Raw genomic sequence first — 22306 nt, forward strand, 5'->3', positions numbered from 1 at the left:
CAGCTAGCTGGGGGCCCGGGACCCAGGGACCAGGACAGCTAGCTGGGGGCCCGGGACCCAGGGACCAGGACAGCTAGCTGGGGCCCGGGACCCAGGCGCCAGGACAGCTAGCTGGGGGCCCGGGACCCAGGGACCAGGGCAGCTAGCTGGGGGCCCGGGACCCAGGGCCAGGACAGCTAGCTGGGGGCCCGGGACCCAGGGACCAGGACAGCTAGCTGGGGGCCCGGGACCCAGGGACCAGGACAGATAGCTGTCCTGGTCCCTGGGTCCCAGGGACCAGGGCCTGGGTACGCGCCTGCATTAAACAAGTTGAACCAGTAAATGTTTTCATTTTACTTGACATAAACTAATGGTAAATGGCACTCTATCATTTTCTAACACATATTTAATGACGTTAAATCATTTGTAAACTGATACCGTCTTACTTATAGTTGTCAATGGAAACTCAATAATTTGTAAACAATCAAATGTATTTGAAACATTGAATGGAAACAATTCAAATTACATGATTAAATTTCATGCCACTAATATCAGGTTACGCTACCCCGTACCATTTGGCATTTAACATAATTGCGGGCTATAGATAAATCTCACGGACAATTACTGTTTACCAATGTTGATAAGTGTTTTAAAACAAGATTGAACGTTGTTAAGCCTGATACATTTTAATAACTCGGGTGAACACTGTACGCTATAAATGTCGCGAGTAGTGACAAAATGGAACGTAACTCCGGGTGAAGAAACATTATAATTAAAATGTTGATGTGTGCAATTTCGCATCACTGATGTGTTCAAATAATCTGATATATTTTAGGGCATCGTTTAAAACATCAATCGGTGAAAAAATCCACCTTTTGTTTTCTTAGTTGTAAATATTTTAATTTACCTTTGTATTTAGGGAGTACCGGTAGAGTGACCAATCTGACCCGGTAGAGTGTTAAATCTGACGTCGGGACGCGACCACCCTCTCAGCCAGAACCTATGAGCCTCGTTCTGAGAAAATTTAGCTTAATGCATGTGCGTAAAGTGTCGTCCCAGATTAGCCTATGCAGTCCGCACAGGCTAATCTGGGACGACACTATCCTCTTTTATGGTATTTTTCGTTTAAAGGAAGTCTCTTGTACACGAAAATCCAGTTTAGGCGGAAAGTGTTGTCCCTGATTAGCCTGTGCGGACTGCACGGGCTAATTTAGGAACCGATTGATCATTATAACTAGTGCGGTGTAGTTGTTAAGTTGCAGAGCTCTAATTGTGTATTGTTCTGTGAAAATTGGGCAAAATGCATCTGCGAATAGTGTCGTCCCAGATAAACCTGTGTAGTCCGCACAGGCTAATCGGGAACGACACTTTCCGCTTAAACTATATTTTCGGTAAAAAGGGACTTCCTTTAAACGAAAAATACCATTACAGCGGTAAGTGTCGTCCCTGATTAGCCTGTGCAGTCCGCGACACTTTACGCACATGCATTTTGCCCAATTTTCACAGAACAAGACACAATTGTTTAACTTTCCGAGGTACACCTTTCAGTAATTAATCCGTCGACTTCTCAATTCGGAATCGCATTGTTTGATAAAACAATAGACAATTGTCTTTTGATTAACTTACATAGTTTACAGACGACACGTTCTTTTAAAACGGTTTAACACAGTGTATGTTTGGTTTATAGTCCAACTTGATAAAATACATCCAAGATGTCATATTTTGATGGTAATATACTGGATCGGATGAATTTGTAAGTAGAACATTGTTATTATTAATTGTTATCTATAGATTTCAAACAATCGCAATAATAATTACAAAGACATTATTAAATTGTAGACGTAATTGTCATCCAAAGATGCCAATACTTACAGTACACTCGATATTGTGTTTTCGAAAATTGTCTGATCGGTTCTAGATCCAAAGAACGGTGGGGATAAAGTCTAGATGAAGTGATGTTTAATACCCAAGCAACATAGTTTCGAAAACGAAACATTAGTTGGACATGATAAATAAAAGTGCAAAACATCAAACACCAGGTTAAAAAACACGTGATGTTTTCATAGAATAAACTTCCATTAAAATGTGGTCTGAATATGAATCCATATTAAGGCTCAATCACACAATCTAAATATTTTATGTCGTTAGTGAGGCGAAAACGTACTGAATAAAATATATTAAATGTGTTTCGACATAATTATGATATGCTTGATATCAACGACATCACGACAGCGTCCTGACAATGTTACGATAGTGTCCGCAATATCTCGATTCTCATTAATATGATCTGATAGCTTACCGACCGCTTCCTGATAGTCATATTAAATGATACTAGCAGCGCTAGTGAGGTCCGATATGACAATCAGGAACTTCGTCTTATGTACTCTTTAAATGATAAAAAGTAATTCTTATTCAAATGGAATACATTGTTTAATACTTTGGCTCAAGATGTCATGCTAACTTGGTTAAGGAATGCACTCGCAAAATGAATACGAAACTAAGTGCCGTTTCATTGAAAGCAACTAGTCATATGCAATCAGAATAAATGACTGTGACTTAAGGTGCGATGTCAATGCTATCATTGAATAGGGCATGCACAAGGAATATGAGACTTCGATGTATGGTACCATGGCATTGATATTGAGGAATACACACGCAAAATGAGAGCGATCTGTTGTTTAAAGGGTTATGTCAGTGATATATGGAATACAAATACAAAGGGGATGCAAAATGTGGGCTTAAGGTGGCATATCAATATAGGAATACACTTTCACAGGAAATGGGAGACTGAGGCATATGGTTCTCTGTCACTGATATCAGGTAGTTAACATGCAAATGGAATACAAGACTTGTTTAAAGAGAATACGATACTAGGGCTTTAAGTACCATGTAAATGATATCTGGGAATACGCACACAATTAGAATACGATACTGGCACTTAAAATTCCATGTCAATTGTATAAAGGAATGAACGCAGGTTCGATATAGCTAAAAATAACACATTGGAAACTCTATCGGGAGAGAAATTCTTATTTGTAACCATTACTTTTTTTAAACATGACACCGACTATAAACAAACAATTATTAATACTGGTACCACCCGTGAATTCAAACTGAGGATAAAGGTACCATGTCAATGATTTAAAAAATGCACATAAAAAGGAAATGCAGGACTGAGGGTTGATGTTTCCTATCAACGATTGCAAGGAATGCACATGCGCAGTGAAATTAAGACTATTGCTTAAGCTGCCACGTCAATGATATCAAACCGTTTCATGTACAAGGGAATACAATAATAACAAAACATTGGCTTAAGGTGGCATATCAATAATGCAAGGAATCTACATAAAGAGAAATGAAAGACTATGTTTAAGGTGATCCGCCAATGGTATCTAGTAATACACCTGGAAAGAGAATGCGAGGCTGTTGCTCAAAATGCGGCCATTTCCATTTTATTCCGTACATGACACTCTGCAAGCTTATATCTTCCATATCACTCTGGGATTATGGCGTTTACGAAGACTCGCAAACACACCAACTCTTAAGAACGACTATAATACCCACCAGAACAGCAAAAGATTCGACAATTATGACATTATCGCTCATTTTGTACATCTGGCATATATCTTTTTTTCGTTCCTCACGTTTTATGTTGGCGACTTTCAAAACCGCCATCATAACCTAACGATGTGTCGAAAATCTGACATCATATATATTATTGCTCAAAGGAAGATCATTAGAAAGCCAGCCTACCAGCATCATTCCTTAACCCATTCATGCCTAGCGTCCTGAAAAAAGGACATTGCAAACAGCGTAGACCCAGATGAGACGCCGCATAATGCGGCGTCTCATCAGGGTCTGCGCTGTTTGCTTAAAGAAATTTCTGTAAGAAATATTCTAAATATAGAAATAAATATACCAGACACCCCTACTTTTGGAAATAAATTGATCCAATTTACAAGGATGGGAGAGTCCACTGGGCATAAATGGGTTAATTCTTTAACACCTGGCTTGCAATACTATCTTGTGTCCGATCCGTAATTTTAATAACTCTTTTACTCATTTACCACTGCGTATGTACAGAAAAATGCAATACTAGATACAATTAGATCTCACAACCATGTAATAAACTGTTTTCAGTTAGTTAAATCGACACTTTAAAGATAGCCACTCAAGATGGCGATTTCATCTCTGGCCGACTATGGCGACTTGAGTAGGTCTGTAGAATGTGACAGTTTGATTTGTGGCGTATAGCCCTTTCATCCAGTACTGCTTTGAATCCATGATATAACAGAACAGCTACTAATATATTGCCACTAACCTAAATAAACGCATGTAGTATCGTTTATTGTCAATAACAATGACAAAACTCTATTGTTATTAGTGTTGTGAAACTTAATATAATAACAAAGTGTAGTTGGTTTCACTAACTCCATTTAACATTTGGTGTGACGTATTATTGTTTATTAACAATGGGTGAATGAATTGCCATGCCGTTCATTCCAACAGCTGAGCGTCTTCTCTTTCGTACTACAAACCCAAGTTACGATGCACTTTTTAAAAGACGTTTAGCGCTTATGTCGATAATTAGTCTATTGCAGTAAAACCCCTCCTTTCTTTTCAATCCTTCACGTGTTCTTTATCGTGAAAAAATAATATTATTTATCGTAAACAGTTGTCAATGATAGTAAGTTTATTATAGGTTATTATTATTTCCTGTGATTTATGGCAATTATTTGTTTACCTAAGTTACTATCCCTGATGATGCATGTTATCATAGGCTTTTTAATCATTTTAAATATTCATTCAATGTCATAAGTTGACGTGTGTTTGCTAAAGCCTATGACACCGATTTATTTTAATTAATTAATTAGGTAAGCCTGTTTTATGTTTTTTTTTTATATAACTATGACGACTCGTTTACTTATGATTCACATAATGTCAAATAGAATATGTTTATCATAAGCACTTTTAACGTTTGGTTTGATGACATTGTATATAATATGTGTGTGGTAAACACCATGAACTTTTTTACGACTATATAATATTTATCCTTTTATTCCTTATCTCCGATGAGAGAACTATCAAACTTTTTGTCGTACATATATACATGTCCATTAAGTTGAACATAAGTCGACGTTTGTTCGATGATGCCATTCAGCCGTATTATCGTGTGATGACTCAAGACGCCCAGAAATGCAGCCATGCAATTCTTATTTCAGACTTCGATCATGGTCCAGACACAGTAACTTTGACACACCAAAGAGCATGAAAGGTGTCTGGGTACGTAGAACAGTTCTCGTGCGAAACGGTTGAATATAACACTCGCTTTGGAAAAACCAGTCTTAATGTATGTACGTAAAGTGTCGCTCCATATTATCATGTGCATTCCGCACAGAAAATCTATTATGGGCGGAAACTTTCGTCCCACATTAGACTGTACGGACTGCACAGGCGAATCAGGGACGATACTTTAACCCATTTATGCCTAGCGTCTAGAAAAAGGCCTATGCAAACAGCGTAGACCCAGATGAGACGCCGCGTGATGCTGCGTCTCATCAGGGTCTGCACTGTTTGCTTAAAGGAATTTCTGTAAGAAATATTCTAAATAGAAAAAAAGCCTAGACATCCCTAATTTTTTAATAAATTGATCCAACTTAGAAGGATGGGAGAATCCACTAGGCATAAATTGGTTAAGCGCATGAATTCTGTCCCGTTTCCCCAGAACGCTCCTCATATATATATATACAATCACATATAAGTTATTTGTGACCACCCATTGGAAAATCGTCAAATTGATCTCATTACAATGGTAGTGCTTTCTTACAATTAGTATATACCTCTACCTCACGTGACTTTCCGATGTTACATTTCCAAATACACATCCATATAATCCACCTGTATGCCTTAAAAGTAGCACAGGTTTTCCATAAATTCTATACAAGCCTATTGCAGGTATGCGCTTATTAAAATGTATTACACAGATAAATGTTGATGAGCGTTTGATTTTCATATACAATCTGTTCGACTTTTCATTTTAATTGTTCGGTATGATAACAAATTGTGTAGGCATTTTCAGGGTGTAGAAAATATTGCTCCATTTAAGAGAAACACTACTCTCCTTTAGATGCTATATTCATTATAGCCCAAAATTGCATATGATATTTGGGCCTCGTTCTGGGAAAACCGGTCTTAATGCATGTGCGCACAATGTCATCCCAGATTAGCATCTGAAGTCCGCACAGACTAATCAGAGACGACACGTTTCGTTTGTATGGAGTCTAACGTTCAAATGATGTCTCTTCTATTCAAAATCCAGTCTGGGCGGAAAGTGTATTCCCTGATATCCGTCAAAGATTAGCGTGTATAGTCCGCACAGGCTAATATTTGACGACACTTGACGGACAGGCATTAACAATCCTTTTCAATGAGCGCGGCACATTTATATGATATGCAGCTCCCGATGATCCGGATGGTCATAAAGCTGGAAGATGTAATACTGCAACTTATTAACTTGGGAATCGGTCGAATGGTGTCATCATTTTCACACCAAAACTTTTCGCGGCGGTTACCTCCCCTACCCGTTTATCTGAACCGCGTCATGCGAAAATGGGGTTTTTGCTATGTGTGCATTTGCGTAGTATTGTCAACTCTGTCTGCTATTAAGTCGTGTGTTACGTGGGCAAAATAGTCGATTAACATCGTAACATATACGCATAACCTTGAACAATATAAAACAGTAAACGAGACTGTTGTCTAAAAATCTATTTTATAATAAGACGATATGCTACTTGTATGATTGTGAAATTTCGAGACCGAATCCTGTCATCGTGTGTATCTTTTAACGTATGGTAACCTAGTATGATTGTTGACCCTATATATCGTTCATTTATTTTTCTGTCCATTTTCAGAGAACCTCGTACCAATCGACATTTAACGGAAAGAAAATCGGATTCAATCCTGACAGAGTGATAGTTGGTATGGTTATGTGTTTATCATCTTTAGTTACACAATATTGCCTTACCTACAATATTACATTGATCACAATTCTAGTGAGTAACGCTTTGCGATAACCAGGCTTAATTGATCTAAGTGCTTTTCCTGATTAACTTGTGATGTCTGCAGAGCTATTAAGGGACGAAACTGAGCATGCACTGGTCATTAGTTTAGAAGAGACTTGTTTTGATCGATAAAGTCTGCAGACTGCACTGGCTGATATTGGAAGACACTTTACGCACATGCATTAAGCCCGGTTTTCTCAGAGCGCGGCTCCAGTATTAATGAATCTGTAATAGTAAGTGCAACTATTCAATACCTTAATTTGCACAATTTTAACGGACTCATGCGGTAGAAATCACAGACATGAACGCACAGTCGAACGTCGATGTCACCAAAACCATAACGGACTGTATACATGTGTGTCATAGAATTTATCATCTATAGTCAACGAGTCGCTAAAATAATTAATGTATTGAATATTTAACTTTATTTTATTGAAGTGTATTTCTAAAACAGAGGAGAGAATTTTTCGCAATGCAGTTTACACACTAAAATTATTTCAAAATGACGCAACGTCCATACAATTAAAACAAGGTACTTAAAACAGGTCAAACTTAAATTAGCAATTTTTAGGTTATATTTGCGACTGAAAATAAACTGACATTCATCTGGTGTGTTCTTATTTTTAATACCATTTTTGTCCCTAATGTAGATTATTTTACCGGGCAGCGCCAAATAGTACCAAGTCGCGCGAGTTTCACTCATGATAGATTCAAGACGTCCCTGAACGAGCGCGCTCGAAACGGCTTCCGGTACTGGGTGCTTGAAAAACCCAAAACTACGAACTGTAAGTATGTGCACAAGTAAGTATTGATTCCTCACTTTGCACGTGCCTGCATGTCCGTGACGTCACATTACACGTAACACGAATGTCGTCTGCTTACAGTGTAACAGCTTGGGTATGTGTTCTTAACTGTTGAGCTCAGCGTGTTCTATGTAATCTATCTATTCAAATGTAAATACCAAGTATACCTGAATCCCGCGTACGTTCTGTGCTTTACACTTTATAGCAAAGCATGTTTTGTGTGTGTGACTATAAGCGTAAATAATACATAAAAGAGGCAATGGTCATTCGGTGAACATGAAAAAAGATATTGGCACATGTAGAAAGTTCCAAATATATTTAATATACTCTTTAACCAGCAGAAATATCTTTAAGTTTTTATTGACAGGTAGAAAATTTATATTTCAAAATAAAGTTTTGTATTTTGCATATAGAGCACACTATCAGAGATCCAGAACGAGATCTGCAATGACTGCATATAGAGCACACTATCAGAGATCTCTAACGAGATCTGCATATAGAGCACACTATCAGAGATCCCTAACGAGATCTGCATATAGAGCACATTATCAGAGATCTCTAACGAGATCTGCAATGACTGCATATAGAGCACACTATCAGAGATCCCTGACGAGATCTGCAATGACTATGATACAGAGCACACTATCAAAGATCCCTAACGAGATCTGCAATGACTGCATATAGATCACACTATCAGAGATCCCTGACGAGATCTGCATATAGAGCACATTATCAGAGATCCCTAACGAGATCTGCAATGACTGCATATAGAGCATATTATCAGAGACCCCTAACGAGATCTGCATATAGAGCACACTATCAGAGATCCCTAACGAGATCTGCATATAGAGCACATTATCAGAGATCCCTAACGAGATCTGCAATGACTGCATATAGAGCACACTATCAGAGATCCCTAACGAGATCTGCATATAGAGCGCACTATCAGAGATCCCTAACGAGATCTCACACTATCAGAGATCCCTAACGAGATATCACACTATCAGAGATCCCTTACGAGATCTCACACTATCATAGATCCCTAACAAGATCTCACACTATCAGAGATCCCTAACGAGATCTCACACTATCAGAGATCCCTAACGAGATATCACACTATCAGAGATCCCTTACGAGATCTCACACTATCAGAGATCCCTAACGAGATATCACACTATCAGAGATCCCTTACGAGATCTCACACTATCAGAGATCCCTAACGAGATCTCACACTATCAGAGATCCCTTACGAGATCTCACACTATCAGAGATCCCTAACGAGATCTTACACTATCAGAGATCCCTTACGAGATCTCACACTATCAGAGATCCCTAACAAGATCTCACACTATCAGAGATCCCTAACGAGATCTCACACTATCAGAGATTCCTAACGAGATCTCACACTATCAGAGATCCCTTACGAGATCTCACACTATCAGAGATCCCTAACAAGATCTCACACTATTAGAGATCCCTAACGAGATCTGCAATGACAATGATAATTTGAGCCACGTTCTGGGAAAACCGGGCTATATGCATGTGGGTAAAGTGTCGCCCAGATTAGCCCGTGCAGTCCACGCAGGCTAATCAGGGACGATACTTTCCGCATATGTAATGGTTTTCGTTGAAGCAAGTCTCTTCGAGACGAAAATCCAGTTTAGGCGGAAAAAGTCGTCTATCATTAGCCAGGCTAAGCGGCTAAGAGGAGACAACACATGTATCAAGCCTATTTTTTTCCAGAACGCGACTCATTTGTTTAAATAATCATTTAGAATGCAGGCCATCTTGTGCTGCATGCGTAGAACACGCGCATGTTTACCTTAATATAAGAAATCGAGAAAGTAGTATCTATCCAAAGAATTAAAATACTTGATAAGATTTCTTATTTTCACAGATCACGTGATTGATTACGCCATATCTTCATATACTTATATTATGAAGTCAAACATGATTGTAAACTGTTAATTGAGAAGTTTTCATGTACTATTTAATATTGTACTGTTTACTAACGTCCCCTGTGTTATGTTCTCCACAGCATATATAGCGCTATGAAATGTGGTGTAGTAAAACATGATTGAATGATTTTGTTGGGAATAATAGTGTGTTAGTCTTGTGTCGAAACGGGCTCGGCTTAAACCGCTGGGTTTTGACGTAGATTATATGTGATCATAGCTGAGATTGTAAAGGTTAGAAATTGTGAAGTCGTGTATCACGTGGTTTACACAATGTAAACTGAACAGAAATTCATTAAATAAGGCTGTTTCTAAGTGGGTATGGAGTTCTCATGATACATTTTATATGAGTGTTACGCTGGAAAGATGGGACTAAATGCATGTGCGTATAGTTTCGTCCCAGGTTAACCTATTCAATCCGCACAGGCTAATCAAGGACGTCACTTTTTGCCTTTACACGATAAATACCATAACAGTGGAAAGCCTCATCCCTGGTAAGCCTGTGCACCGGCTACTCTGGGGAAAACTTTCCGCTGATGCATTAAAACGAAAAATACCATACAAGCGGGAAGGTGTATTCCATGATTAGCCCGCACTGACTGCACATTCATTAAGCCCGATATTTCCCTAGTCCAGCTTGTTGACGCTCTCAAATATTAAGCTACTCTTTAAGTTTGAAATATTTTGAGAATATTATATTTTGGAGATTCCAAAGAATTTAGCCCATATAAAAAGTAACTCTATATTCTTTGGGCGTCTTATAAGACTTGATTTTTCCCGAGCGAGGCTCATATTGTTTTATTGTTTCATTCAAATGCTCACAGAGCCTTGATATTTGATTATTAAATGTTTCAGTTGGAAAGTATGGAACCGGGGCCTACAAAACTGTACTTGGAGTTGGTAACGCCCCTCGCACGTAACCCGATCCACGGGGCGGTACAACATTGGGGTGTGGCAACAGTGACTACTAGTACATGTATATACATGCAGACTCTTTATTACGATCTTCAGATAATGTGATTGTGTTATGTGTGTGAAACATGTGCGGATAGTTTGTTTGAAATATTTTGTAGTTATGTGTTTTTGTGAATGGCTTAAATGTTAATTAAATCATAATGAACGTAAAATAAATACATGTATTTCTGCTAGTATTTCGTATAGAAACGTGTTATATCATAAAATGGTGCACATGATTTTCATAATTGATTATATATGCTTCAAGCAGATAGTATATTTGACATCTGCCACAAAGTGAGACAACGATTTAATTGTAATCGAACAACTTTAAGTGCAAAGTTACTTTTTATTACAACGAAAGAACATATACACTAATTTAAAATCATACAAGTTAGACACATATACATGTACTACCTACTTGTACTTTATGAACTTAACGTGTAAATAAAGCTTCTGGTACACAATACCATTCTAGTAATAAAATGCGATTAAAAAAAACATTAAAACACACTTAAAACACGTGCAATACAACACACATCATTATAAGAGAATTCAGTACATGCACACTTGTACAAGAATTGGTGCTTTTAGTACTAACAGTGGACGTTTCGGCATGCGGAGTGGTTGGTGGTGGGGGTTGGACCAAAGGGAATTTCCGCTTAACCGCCGTAAATATGTCATCATACTCGGGCGAGCTAAGATAAAACACCGGGGGCTGACCAATCGGAGCTGGGACGTTAGCAAATTGGCCGCCGGGATAGGATCGGTCGCTCCACAGGAAGTGCCAGCCCGCCGAGCCCGGGCCCTTCGGTAGGTACACGGTCTGTGATGTAACGTTAGTGGCAATCACTGGAGCTACTAAGACTTTGTCGCCGTACATGTACTGGTAGGTGACAGCCCATGCCGCAGGGTCGTCGGGAAATTCCATAAACAGAGGACGCTGTGCGGGCGTTCCGAAGAGGCTGTTCTCTTGCACCACGTGACGTGTGTAGTTGGCAATATGGACAAACATCCGAGAGAGACGTCCGAACTGCTGTTCAATATAATCGTTGCTGTAGAATTGGACGTTTGCCTGGGGCTGGTTTCCTAAAAATAAACGTACATTATCGCATTGATGAATTTATTTATGTGAAATAATGTTTCACATTCGCTTAACAATGATAACCTTTATATACTATCATAATTATATTGTTATGTAGTATTTATTACAATTATGATTTATTTTCTAGAACAAATACTTTTTTCCTTGATCGCATGTATATTATTATAATTATTATCTCTGAAACTCCAAAATCAGTTTAAAACTCAAGGCACTTTAATTGTGTAAATGAGTACCTGGCGGTTGGAATAACATGAGCTATTGATACGTTTGATTGTTGATGAGTCACGGTCAAGAAATAAACTTAATTTTACAAAACAACAACAAAACATGAAGATCAAGAATTATCAATTGGCAGAATTTGCATCAGTATACGTGAAGATTAATCTAGCCGTTTTGCATTCAACACTCCAACTACAAAACAATGATGAGGTCGTTGACACTGTGTCCTTCGGGTGATTGGGGTGCCCCGGGTTCAAGTTCCCACCATAAGAACGTTTTCAATAAACCTCACAAATACATTAAATTACTGGTCACCCAGGAAACGGAATTGACATCGTCTCGATAAACCATATGAGCCACGTGCTGAAAATAACGGGGTTTGATGCCTGTGTGAAAAGTGTCGTCCCAGACTGGCCGGTGCAGTCCGCACAGGCTAACCAGGGACGACACTTTCCGTGCTATGGAATTTGTCGTTTGGAGGAGGGCTCGTCTGAACGAAAATCTAGTGTATGCAGAAAGTGCTGTGGATACTGCACAGGCTATTCTCGGATGACACTTAATGCACATGGATTTAGCCCACTTTTTTCTGGGCCGCGTCTCGAATTATTGGTCTATCCAGGAAACGGAATTGGAATCGTCTCAGCAAACCATATGCTTTTAACGCAACGGAGCAACATTACACTGATTAAACTACACTCAATTCAAAAGCATACCTTCGTGACTCCGAAACATTGGTGTAAACACCGCTGCCTCCGCCGATCTCAGTAGAAGCTCGTCGCTACGTACGAGCGCCTGTCCGAGCGCCCGGAATTGGGCGGCGGTTGTGTAACCACCGATGTCAAAGTGGGTGATTCCTACGCCAGACATCCCCATGTTGAGAGCGGCGGGGATTGTGGACGGGAGACCGTCGGCGTAGCTGAAGTCGACGTTCTGGTCGCCTGCCCACATCAGGGTGGTGTAGTTGCCGACACCTTCAATTTGTTTTAATTTTGCAGTTTTTTTAAATGTTATTCGAGGTCGAAATTATTGGTAACAGAAATGCACAATATAATTGTTTCGGTACCAAAGGTACAGTATGCATTGTTGTATATTAAAAATACTTTAAAATAAACACGTATGACATTTACTCATATTGCCACAAACATGCGAAAACTTAAGAGCGAGAAATTAAGACTGTGGCTCAACTTTGCTTGTTAAATTCAATTTAAACATATCCCATATAATCTTTTAAAGAAAATAAATACATGCAATGTTTAATCAAAATAAAACCAAAAAAAATAAAAATTGAAATCATGAATTGATTCACGAATAACGAATAAGGACCGAGACTGTGGTTTTGTAACTACGACCGAAACGATCCCAATCATATTTAAGATATAGGTATTCGACGAGTTAAAGTGTACATGCCGAACATTTATGTATTTATTTTATGTCTTATGCTCAAATGAAACGTAATGTATTATTCCACACAAACATGATTATAAATAACAACACATGGCATGATAAGAAATAACAACAGAAGTCATACAATCAATAAAAAAAGCCTTTCTACCAGATGAGAAAATAAGCGCTTTACTTAAAAGCAGTACTTTTCAACTAACCACGAAAATCATCCCCATAAGCCTTTTCAGTCCGCAAAGGTTAATCAGGTACGACACTTTTCGCCTTAACTTGATTTTCGCAAGAAGAGACTTTGGTCACACGAAAAATGCTTTTAAGTGGATAGTGACAACCCGGATAAGCCGGTTTCGACGGCACAGGCTTATCTGGGACGACTCTTTGCGCATGCGAATGAAGACTTATTTTCCCATAGCGATGTTTAATTGAATAGTTTGATTATGCAACATTAAGAACGCACCCGCAGCGCCGGCGCGCATCCAGAATACGACGTCGCCTGTGACGTTACTTTCGTCGGTCGCCATGCGGTTCACCTCGGCCCACAGACGCGGCCACTTGTTGTGAACCACTCGACCCGTCTCGTTGCTGCAGTGAACAAAGTGGTCGACAGTACACTATTATTCTCTAATAATAAATATGGTTATTTTACTAGATCGATGTTGACAAACTAGTAAGGTAGTTAGGTAATAAAGCAATGAGTAAGTGTGAGTGAGTGAGTGAGTGAGTGAGTGAGTGAGTGAGTGAGTGAGTGAGTGAGTGAGTGAGTGAGTGAGTGAGTTTGTGAGTGAGTGAGTGAATGAGTTTGTGATTAAGTGAGTGAGTGAATAAGTGAGTGAGTGAGTGAGTGAGTCATTGAGTCAGTGAGTGAGAATTAATCGACTATTCACTACTATTCAATATCAGACGCGTCGAAGGAAGGCAATATGCACAATTGAATTATGCTGGGTACAAACCGGCATTATCAGAACATGACCTTACGACATTCGAGCATTCGAGCATTCGACCTACCTTATAACTTTATCAGTATATGTCTATTGACAATTATTCGGTTTAAATCGCCTTCGGTGTGTCAATACAGGTAAATTGGATTTGTTTCACGCTTATCATACTTCTCTCTGAGGAATTCAACAAGATTAACGAAAAAAATTGCTCCATTAGGATCCGTATTCACCAACAAATATTTAGACTTAAGTCTAAAAATAAGCAATATTCTTGAAATAAGAGTGTTTGAGAACTGCTTTTATTTTGAGTCCAACTTTGCCTTAACCACCTCTATCTTCATCATTCTTTCTGTAGAATTTTTTGTTTAAGAAATAATCACCAGTGGTAGCCTGTTTCAAACTCCGTAGAAATATTTCGTTATTCAAAGCCTATTGTTAATTCTTAAGAGTAATACTGGATCGTTGGATATAGGCAATGGGCCTGCAGTAATACTGGATCGTTGGATATAGGCAATGGGCCTGCAGTAATACTGGATTGTTGGATATAGGCAATGGGCCTGCAGTAATACTGGATTGTTGGATATAGGCAATAGGCCTGCAGTAATACTGGATCGTTGGATATAGGCAATGGGCCTGCAGTAATACTGGATTGTTGGATATAGGCAATGGGCCTGCAGTAATACTGGATCGTTGGATATAGGCAATGGGCCTGCAGTAATACTGGATCGTTGGATATAGGCAATGGGCCTGCAGTAATACTGGATTGTTGGATATAGGCAATGGGCCTGCAGTAATACTGGATCGTTGGATATAGGCAATGGGCCTGCAGTAATACTGGATCGTTGGATATGGGCAATGGGCATGCATTCACCGAACAAAACTTGTAATTAAGAATAAACAATAGAACTTAATAACAAACCTTTTAGTTTGCATTCATACAGGCTATTAAAATCTGGTGTTTTTACCATTAACGTGTACTTATGAAGAATTATGCCATGCAAGTTGTCACCTTTAAGAATTTTTAGAACATAATAGCTTAAAGAATATATTGTTTTCAAAATCTAAGAATGGTTTGGTGAATATGGGCCCAGGACTCGCAGACCTGTAGAAGAAGGCGCCGTCTGCCGGTACGTACTCGCCGAAGTCCGCCATCCAGCCGCTCAAACCGAGGTCCATCATGTTCTTCTGAATAACGCCTGAACATAAGAACCGAATATCGAAAACTGTTAAACATTAGAAATAAGTTGATGGTGATATAATAGTCCGATTTCTAATTGTATAATTTATGAAAAACACATAAGGGCATAACATAACCAATCAACTATCAGCGTTTAACACTTCTGCAAAATTTCGCACGAACCAAAGTCTCTTCGAATATTACAAAAGATAGGGTTCTACTGCCATCAGACCGACGTTGCCTCGATACGCACGTGTTGGATTTCGACATATACCAACTAACACAATCCTTACACAGGATTGAACTTAAACGCTTGACTTTTAGAAATCTTAATATAATTAGCATTTGACGAGACGTCAGCTTGTATATGTAACCCAACCTACCCTTGTACCACATTCGAGCATCCGGTGACGTTAGGTCCACGGTCGCGCAGTAGAACTCCCCGAAGTCGGTTAGGAAGGGGTCGCCCGAAACGTTCCGTATGAAATGGCCGAGGCGGGCGCCCTCTTGGAAGAGCGTCCCCTGAACGTTGAGGTTCGGGTTGATGTAAGCCAACACGCGAATCCCTTGTTTCTTCAGCGAGGCTATCGTGTTGTTCAAGTCTGGAATAGAGAAAAACACAATTATTACCGTGGAACAAGTGACATGATTGGAACGCACTGATTTTTTTACAGATTGTACACGAAAATAAATATTTTTGAAACACATATTATATAAAAGTATTCATATAAAATCTATTTGAATAGCGATAACGAATTCCGACACATGCACTGTCTAATACCGATGTGCTTATTAAAGTTGCGATCCTTTTTTGCTTTTTGTTTTGAATGTTTTACTTTGAATTTAAATACAATAATATGCCTATAATACACTTGTGTCTTAATGTTTTTTTAATTTTCACTGCTCCTTGAATATGCCGAAATACGTGTTTTATATTATTTGTATAAGCGTAATGCAACGCATTTATCACTTAATTATTCGTCCATGATTCATTTCGTACCCGGATAATACGTCTGGTTCCACTTCCAATCCCAGAACAGACGTTTCCCAAACGACGTTTGCAGAATTCCTGCCCAGTCCTGTATCCACAGGCCGCTGACGCTTACGTTATTGTTCTGCGCATGCGCTTAAACGGTCCAACATCTAAAATATCGTGGCGTCTAAATTTAAATGTGTCATATGTAATACGTGAAGTGGTTTGAATTGCAATATTCATACATGAAGACAAAAAGGGGAAGGGGGGGGGGGCTAGTTTTAATGGTGATTTTTCGCATATATATTAATAACATGTTAGAATGTATTCATTCTCGGACAATTACTGATAAAACTTTACACCCCATCGATAAAATCAAACTCATAAAATACAAAGTATCTAACAACTTGTGTTCCTCCCTGAACCCCGAGTATCGCTCCCGTGTAAACCCAATCCGGAAGTTCCGGCTGCGTGCCAAGCTTGAGCGCAATCGACTGCACTACTTCCTTTATGGTTGAACCGGCATCGAAATTGAAGCTCCGCGGCTGTCCGTAGATGTAAATCTCGTGGAAAGTTTGCGGAATAAAGTTGACTTCAGCGTAGTTGTAACCGCCATAATGACAGGAATATTTTCGACTGCTGACGAAAGTCGTCTGCGGAAAGTAAGTCGTGTGGTAATCGCCACCGGCACCGCCGCCATAGTTGTCGGCAAAGAATGTGACGATGTCGCTTTTGTTGCGACCAACACCTTAGGTCGTATAAAGAAATATCAAGAACAATATATGGGTATCTCTACAACAAATTTACGATTGCACAGCGGATTAAGGCACAGGTGTTTAGCGTGTGGCTATGATATTAAGTAGGACAAACATCATTTCGAATGAAAAATAGTCAAATTATAACGAAAAATTAATTTCTCTGAAAAAAAAAACGGGGTTCATCGCTTTGAACAGCCATAACTTCATTAATTGTGCAACGATTTCCATGAACTTGGTCTTATTCAACGCAGAAATGAATTTCCTTTCTGGAAATGTGTATATCTTGCAATATGTTTAGAAATTATGGGTCAGATTTTAAGAAATAACACGATACGCAACTCGCGTGACCTACTCGTTATCGATCAGACCCGATCCAAGACTGAAATCTTCAGGAGTAATCTTGAGTAGCGTGTATGTTTGTTATCGTGTATTGAATGAAGTTATTATTGATAATGCGAATCCTCTTGCCTTTTTTATACATTTAAACCATTTGGCGACATTGAACAGTCAGAAACAATGCCCACGGAAAGAAATAACTTTACGAAAATATTTGTAACAGTCTTTTTCAGAGCAACTAAAAGGAAATTACATTTTGCTTTAGAAAGGTGCAGCCAGCATAATGCTACCAATTTGTTCCGTTTGCTTTTTAACGAAAACCTATGACGACTTAAACAAAATGAATAACACTATTTACCCAAAACTCTCCTTTTTAAAGAAACGATTCAGAGTAAAACGTACCAGTCGTGCGCAATAATAAAAATAAGAATACTGTTATATCATTTTACGATTTACGATGCCGCAAATCCGATGAATATCATTTTGTTTTAGCAAAGCACAAATTAAAAATCACGTGAAAAATCTTCTTATGCACTTTTAAAATCCTCTCTTTGAACGTTCATTCGTAAATCATCTGAAATTGTGAACAGAATTAACACTGGGCCATGCACATAATGGTGTTATTAGATCTTTAATTTTCTATATTATCATATGATTAAGTAAAAGTTTCATATACAATATTCAATGATTTGGTAACGCCCTTTCCGTGAAAACAATTTATATTTACAAACATTCGCTCTGTTTGTCTCATTACAACCGTGATGAATAATCCTGTCTCACCTTGCTCCCTGACCCATATGGGGTAGCTGCGACCCCGGAGATTGAGGTACGAGTACTGCTCCCCGAGGCCATACACTTTCTCGTCTGTGGTGGCCGCCACGCGCATCCAGATGCCATTGAAGGTGTTAGGGTCAAGGTCGCTGAAGGATATCACGAGTGGGTAGCCGTCTCGCGTCGCGAATGTGACGTTCAGCTGAAGGAAATGCAACACGTGTTTTTTTAAAGATATAATAGTAACTTAACATTGAATTCATTTTAATTTATATAGCTGTGTATGTATGTAAGTTTACGATGTATGTAGTAGTGCAGGGACACACTTCTGAGCATTGCCTACTGCAATAAAACCTCATAATCGGAATACTAGTAATCATATCATACAAATACGTCATCAAATGGTATACTTATACTCAAGAACTCTATTACTTCAGTAACAGTTCAGATATTAAAGGGGCCTTTTCACAGATTTTGGCATTTTTTTAACTTATTCATTAAATGCTTTATATTGATAAATGTAAACATTGGATCGTAAAAGCTCCAGTAAAAAATCAAGAAAAAAATTAAAAAAAGGAAAAGAACATTGCCCGGAGCAGGTTTCGAACCAGTGACCCCTGGAGTCCTGTCAGAGTCCTGAAGTAAAAACGCTTTAGCTTACTGAGCTATTCCGCCGAGTACTTTATACCTTATATAAGCAATCTTCGTAGTTTCACAAAATTTAACGACAAAAACAGAACTCTCCAAATTATTCAATCGTTTCGCGTTGCAACGCTTTATAATTTTTAGGTTTTAAAATCGTCAAAAGATGCATATAATGGCTATATTAGAACATGGTTAATGTTCAGTATTACTGTTTCCTCACAAATATCTTAACTAAAACGAAAACTTACGAATCTGAAACAACTTTTTTCAATTTTGTCAATTTACCAAAGCGTGAAAAGATCCCTTTAAAAGAGAATATGGTAGACTTGATGTGATTAAAAGATGTTATAGAACGAGACACAATGGTGGTGGACCTTAATGTTTTTACGGTCTCAAAACAATTACTAGCATGCTACTCGGTCCGGAAATGTACGGCGGTGTTCTTCCATGTCATTTTTGTTCAGTATTTTAAAATGGGTACAGTTCTGATTGGATTCCCAGTAATTGACCTTTGCGAGCATTGCGTTGATTAAATGGTTAGACTAGATTGGATGGGTGGGCATATATAGTACATAGTGGCATTTGGAACTAATATAATTATAAACATACGGATTGCTACTACTAGTATGTTGCGATCTGCAATGGCAAACATAATGCATAATTGTATACGTATGCATATATCATATTTATAACTGTATGTTTACAGACAAATATTAAGTTGCTTCTTCGATATAAATCTGCAAAAAATATTGATTAATTTTGAAGTTTAAACTCATAACCGTTGAATATAGACAGAAGTTTAACTTGTCTAAGACTACATGTGGGTTTCATGGCTGCAAATAAATTGACCGCAAACCAATTTCCATGAATGTAAGCTCTGTTGGATATAATTGCTTTGAATTGCACTCGCTATGAAAAAACTATATGCGATAAAAAAAATAATGTAAAGACAAAGTTTTCATAATTATTTTACTTACGTTCACAGAGTTTCCGAAGTTGAACCTGAACGTGTCGGAGGTGCTCGTGTTGGCCACCGGTGTGAACTGTTGCAGCCCGATACGACCCTGCTCATAGTTGTTGATGAAGAAGTTGCCCCGAAATTCCCGGAAGTCGATCTGTCCTGCACCGACATAGATGAACGGCGCGTTGGTCGTGTGTGCAAATATCTGCGAATCGTCGGAGAAGTATTATTTTATTAACAACTTCCTGCACACACATAAATAAAATGCTGTTATTCAACATGGGTTAAGTGTCCTTTAAAAGAGGTAGTAAGATACAAATCGCTGTAAAGTCTAAAATGGAAAAAAAGTAAAATATAATATTATTTATAAATTTATAGAAGAATATGTATATTTATGAAATGTTTTGACTGAACAGACTGTTCTACAGATAAAGACAGTAAAGAAAAATGGTTCATCAAATAATTTCAGCATTAAAAAAATGATATTGTTTTAGCATAAATTTCTTTATGTCCGGTAAGTTTAAATTGACAATATTGACAATAAATGTTTATATTCTTAAATAAACAAATGTCGCTTTCGTAATCGGTAATTAAATAACCTTCGATAACGTCCCGTGGTTTAATTTTATTTGTGACATGAGTGAGCATATAGTTCATCCGTTGTTATATTTGTAAAATCATGATGTTTTACAGACGTGGCTGGAAGAACGAAATTATTATGAAACAAAAAAATAAACACGAAGACATCAACACCTGAACACCGTCTCCAATGGAGACGTTAAGAGACTGGTCCAGTACCCAGTCTAGCTTGTAACTCTTTGCTGCGTGCACGTGGCTTGGACAAAACTCGACCTGCAAAAAGGACCTGTCCGGTTTTATGCAAATGTTGAAACACATAGATTGTATCACACGTTATGTTTGATAAATTGTAACCATATATTCACTTTTGACTGTGTAAAATGATGTATTATACTATGGCGCATTCAGAGTTTTTCAACTATTTGGTTACATATCGTTTAGTGGCTAATTATCCGGCCTCTGAAGGATACATTTTACCTCTACGAAGATACATAATATTTGAAGTATTCAAAGTCGACGTAAGTATAATCTGTAAATGATTACCCCATAAACGTAAAAGCAAATGGATACTCCAATGAATATTTGTAATCAATGCATAACAAAAGTTTAGAGTAATTATTTTAAAGAACCCGAAATCTATATGAGCCTCGCTTTGGGAAAACCGGCCTTATTGCATGTTCGCAAAGTGTTGTCCCCGATTAGCCTATGCAGTCCGTGAAGGCGAATCAGGGACCATACTTTATGCTTTTATGGATTTTTGCGTGTATATAAAGTGTATTTTAAACTATTATCCAATCTAGAAGGAAATTGTTGTCCCTGTGCGAACTGCACAGGCTAATCTGGGACGACACTGTGCGAACTGCACAGGCTAATCTGGGACGACACTGTTCGCATATGTTTTCCCAGAGCAAGACTGATCTGATTAAATAAGATAGAAATGAAAACATACTAGAATGTGTAGAATAATCCAGAAATGTATAAAATGGTTGAACTTCATTCTGAACACACGACACTTTTGGGTCAGAGCAGTGTTGTACACCAGGTCACTGAGATAGTAAGGGCGCTTGGTTAAAATGTTAGGTTGCCTTTCAGAATCGCGAACCTCATGAGCGCATTTAGCATGAAATAGTTGGTACAATGTAGTGGGTTAATCAGTGGAAGCAAACGATTTTAAAGCCCCATAACTACTCAAAATTAACGAAACTTTCGTACAATATTTTGTAAAATAAAGTTAAACAATTAAAAATCAGTGTTCCCTATGGCAATTCCCGGAATTTCAACGCCAGATGTGGTCTGGTAAAAAAGATGTTTGAAGATACAAAATGCTCGTTATTTTTTTAAATTTTTTTTTGCATATTTAATTCCATTTTAATTTCCCGCAACGATATCTATTCATACCACACATGAACACTAACATGGTACCATTTTAGTGTTCGTATGTCGTATTAATAGATATATTCGCAAACGAGCATTTTGTAACTACAAAAATGAAATCATACCACATCTAGCGTTGAAATTGCGGCTATTGCTATAAGGAACAGTGAAATTGTGGCTATTGCTATGAGGAACAGTGATTGCTTAGGTGTTAACTTAATTTTACGAAATAATTTACGAAATATTTTACGAAATGTTCGTTGATTTCGTTGATTTCGAGCGTTATAAAGTCTTTAAAGCAGTAAGGCTACTAATGT

General features: G+C 38.2%; 2 protein-coding genes across 4 annotated transcripts; one reads left to right on the forward strand and one right to left on the reverse strand.

Annotated features, from left to right (window-relative positions):
* Positions 1-1563: 1563 nt before the first annotated feature.
* LOC127869117 (uncharacterized) lies at positions 1564-10946 on the forward strand. 3 transcript variants are annotated; one of them, XM_052411468.1, is made up of 6 exons: positions 1564-1732; positions 4120-4196; positions 5202-5262; positions 6891-6957; positions 7691-7825; positions 10654-10946. In XM_052411468.1, the coding sequence occupies exons 2-6, from the start codon at positions 4156-4158 to the stop codon at positions 10716-10718; spliced, it is 369 nt and encodes a 122-aa protein (XP_052267428.1). In that variant the 5' UTR covers positions 1564-1732; positions 4120-4155; the 3' UTR covers positions 10719-10946. The 3 variants fall into 3 exon arrangements, with proteins under 3 accessions (XP_052267428.1, XP_052267420.1, XP_052267413.1); XM_052411460.1 differs by lacking the exon at positions 4120-4196 and having other exon boundaries at positions 1568-1732; positions 7691-7841; XM_052411453.1 differs by lacking the exon at positions 4120-4196 and having other exon boundaries at positions 1571-1732.
* Positions 10947-11087: 141 nt separating this feature from the next.
* On the reverse strand, positions 11088-21695 carry LOC127864902 (sulfoquinovosidase-like). The gene is made up of 11 exons (XM_052404793.1): positions 21565-21695; positions 20790-20888; positions 20053-20241; positions 18440-18632; positions 16969-17313; positions 16593-16718; positions 15976-16194; positions 15518-15611; positions 13935-14059; positions 12790-13047; positions 11088-11841 (listed from the first exon to the last, which is right to left on the reverse strand). Exons 1-11 carry the CDS (start codon positions 21610-21612, stop codon positions 11267-11269), a joined length of 2271 nt encoding a protein of 756 aa, XP_052260753.1. The 5' UTR covers positions 21613-21695; the 3' UTR covers positions 11088-11266.
* Positions 21696-22306: the final 611 nt, after the last annotated feature.

Source organism: Dreissena polymorpha, chromosome 1, assembly GCF_020536995.1.
Source record: "Dreissena polymorpha isolate Duluth1 chromosome 1, UMN_Dpol_1.0, whole genome shotgun sequence".
NCBI lineage: Eukaryota > Metazoa > Mollusca > Bivalvia > Myida > Dreissenidae > Dreissena > Dreissena polymorpha.

Coding starts and splice junctions, on each gene's coding strand:
- LOC127869117 (XM_052411468.1), top strand. CDS start 4,156: ATGGCGATTTCATCTCTGGCCGACTATGGCGACTTGAGTAG. Junction 6,958..7,690: donor TCCTGACAGAGTGATAGTTG/GTATGGTTATGT, acceptor TCCCTAATGTAG/ATTATTTTACCGGGCAGCGC. Junction 7,826..10,653: donor AAAACCCAAAACTACGAACT/GTAAGTATGTGC, acceptor TAAATGTTTCAG/TTGGAAAGTATGGAACCGGG.
- LOC127864902 (XM_052404793.1), bottom strand. CDS start 21,612: ATGAAGTTCAACCATTTTATACATTTCTGGATTATTCTACACATTCTA. Junction 16,195..16,592: donor GAACCAGACGTATTATCCGG/GTACGAAATGAA, acceptor TCTCTATTCCAG/ACTTGAACAACACGATAGCC. Junction 14,060..15,517: donor GACGGCGCCTTCTTCTACAG/GTCTGCGAGTCC, acceptor TGTTCACTGCAG/CAACGAGACGGGTCGAGTGG.